This window comes from Penaeus monodon, chromosome 14 (assembly GCF_015228065.2).
Source record: "Penaeus monodon isolate SGIC_2016 chromosome 14, NSTDA_Pmon_1, whole genome shotgun sequence".
In the NCBI taxonomy this organism is placed as follows: domain Eukaryota; kingdom Metazoa; phylum Arthropoda; class Malacostraca; order Decapoda; family Penaeidae; genus Penaeus; species Penaeus monodon.
The window spans coordinates 40,859,085-40,860,169 of record NC_051399.1 but is presented as its reverse complement, the minus strand read 5'-3'; the positions used below and the strand labels follow the sequence as shown (position 1 = coordinate 40,860,169).

Below are 1,085 nucleotides of genomic sequence, written 5' to 3'. Positions count from 1 at the left end.
TGAAATGTATCAGTTCTTAGATAATGCCTCCGCTGAATCAACTCGTATTTTACAGGAGCCAGGGACAGAAATATCTAGATGCTCTGCAATCCTCGGTCTCCTGATTCCCGGACGCCCCTTTCTATGTCCATATTCGCCCTGACCTTCTTACGGAATACTTGGCAGAAACGCATGTGTCTCGGTCTTCTCCGCCGACGCGGAGTCGCTGCCCTTACTATGAGTAAGTCAGCCACCTCGCTCTCGCCACCAGCACTAGAAAGAAGACGGAACATGATTAGAATTTACACCAGAACGCATAGATTGCAGTATCCGTGGCCTTCAACGATCACAATAAAAATACATAAAATATATTTACCAGCTGAACCAAGGGCATAGCCAGGAATCAGAAGGCGACCTGACGAGGCACCAGACGAGGGCAGCAGCGAGGAACAGAAGCCCAATCACCGTGTACAGGAACAGCAACAGAGGCCAGCGAGCTTCCTGTCCAAGCGTGACCCTCATGTACAGAGAGTCTACAGGCCCTTCTTCCATGGGAGAGAAGGGATGGGCCTTCGGGACCGCGGAGAACATCATGCCACGTCAATCGGGAAGAACAGCGAGGAAAATGAACAAAGGCTAACCACTCTCTGCGTCGAGTGTGAGGAAGCTGCTGGCCAACGTCTGAAGCAGTAGCTTAAGCCTCCAGCATCCAGACTCGAAGGGCAGGAGCGGCCATCAGTGTGTACAAACAATGTTGCGGTAATACCCATGTATTGCGCTCGTACCGTGGACTGGACTGAGCTGGGTGTGGAAAAGGATGCATTTAAAGCTCTGCTGAGACTGAGGTGAAACTACAGGTTGATTGTCACAAGGAACAAGGGTATAAAGCTGCGGCCTTGATACCTCACAGTGGAGACGTGTACGTAAATATATTATTAAAATAATGTTTTACAGTTCTTATTACCACAGTTTAATTACTCTGTTTATTACAGTAATCATCCGCATGACTTTCCAACATAGATAATGATACTGACAATGGCATTGACATTTATAAAGAAAAGGCCGTTAATAATGATAATAACAATGCTAATTATAAAAATAATGAC

At 46.6% G+C, this 1,085-nt stretch overlaps 1 protein-coding gene across 1 annotated transcript in view; it reads right to left on the bottom strand.

The window, feature by feature from the left end:
* LOC119581283 overlaps positions 1–698 on the bottom strand; it is an 881-nt gene extending 183 nt beyond the window's left edge. Inside the window, exons 1-2 of the mRNA XM_037929677.1 lie at positions 356–698; positions 1–252 (exon numbers count right to left, since the gene is read on the bottom strand). The exon at positions 1–252 is cut by the window's left edge and continues 183 nt beyond it. Coding sequence (XP_037785605.1) covers positions 75–252; positions 356–573 — 396 coding nt within the window. The 5' untranslated portion in view covers positions 574–698 and the 3' untranslated portion in view covers positions 1–74. The remainder of the gene's footprint in view (positions 253–355) is intronic.
* Positions 699–1,085: the final 387 nt, after the last annotated feature.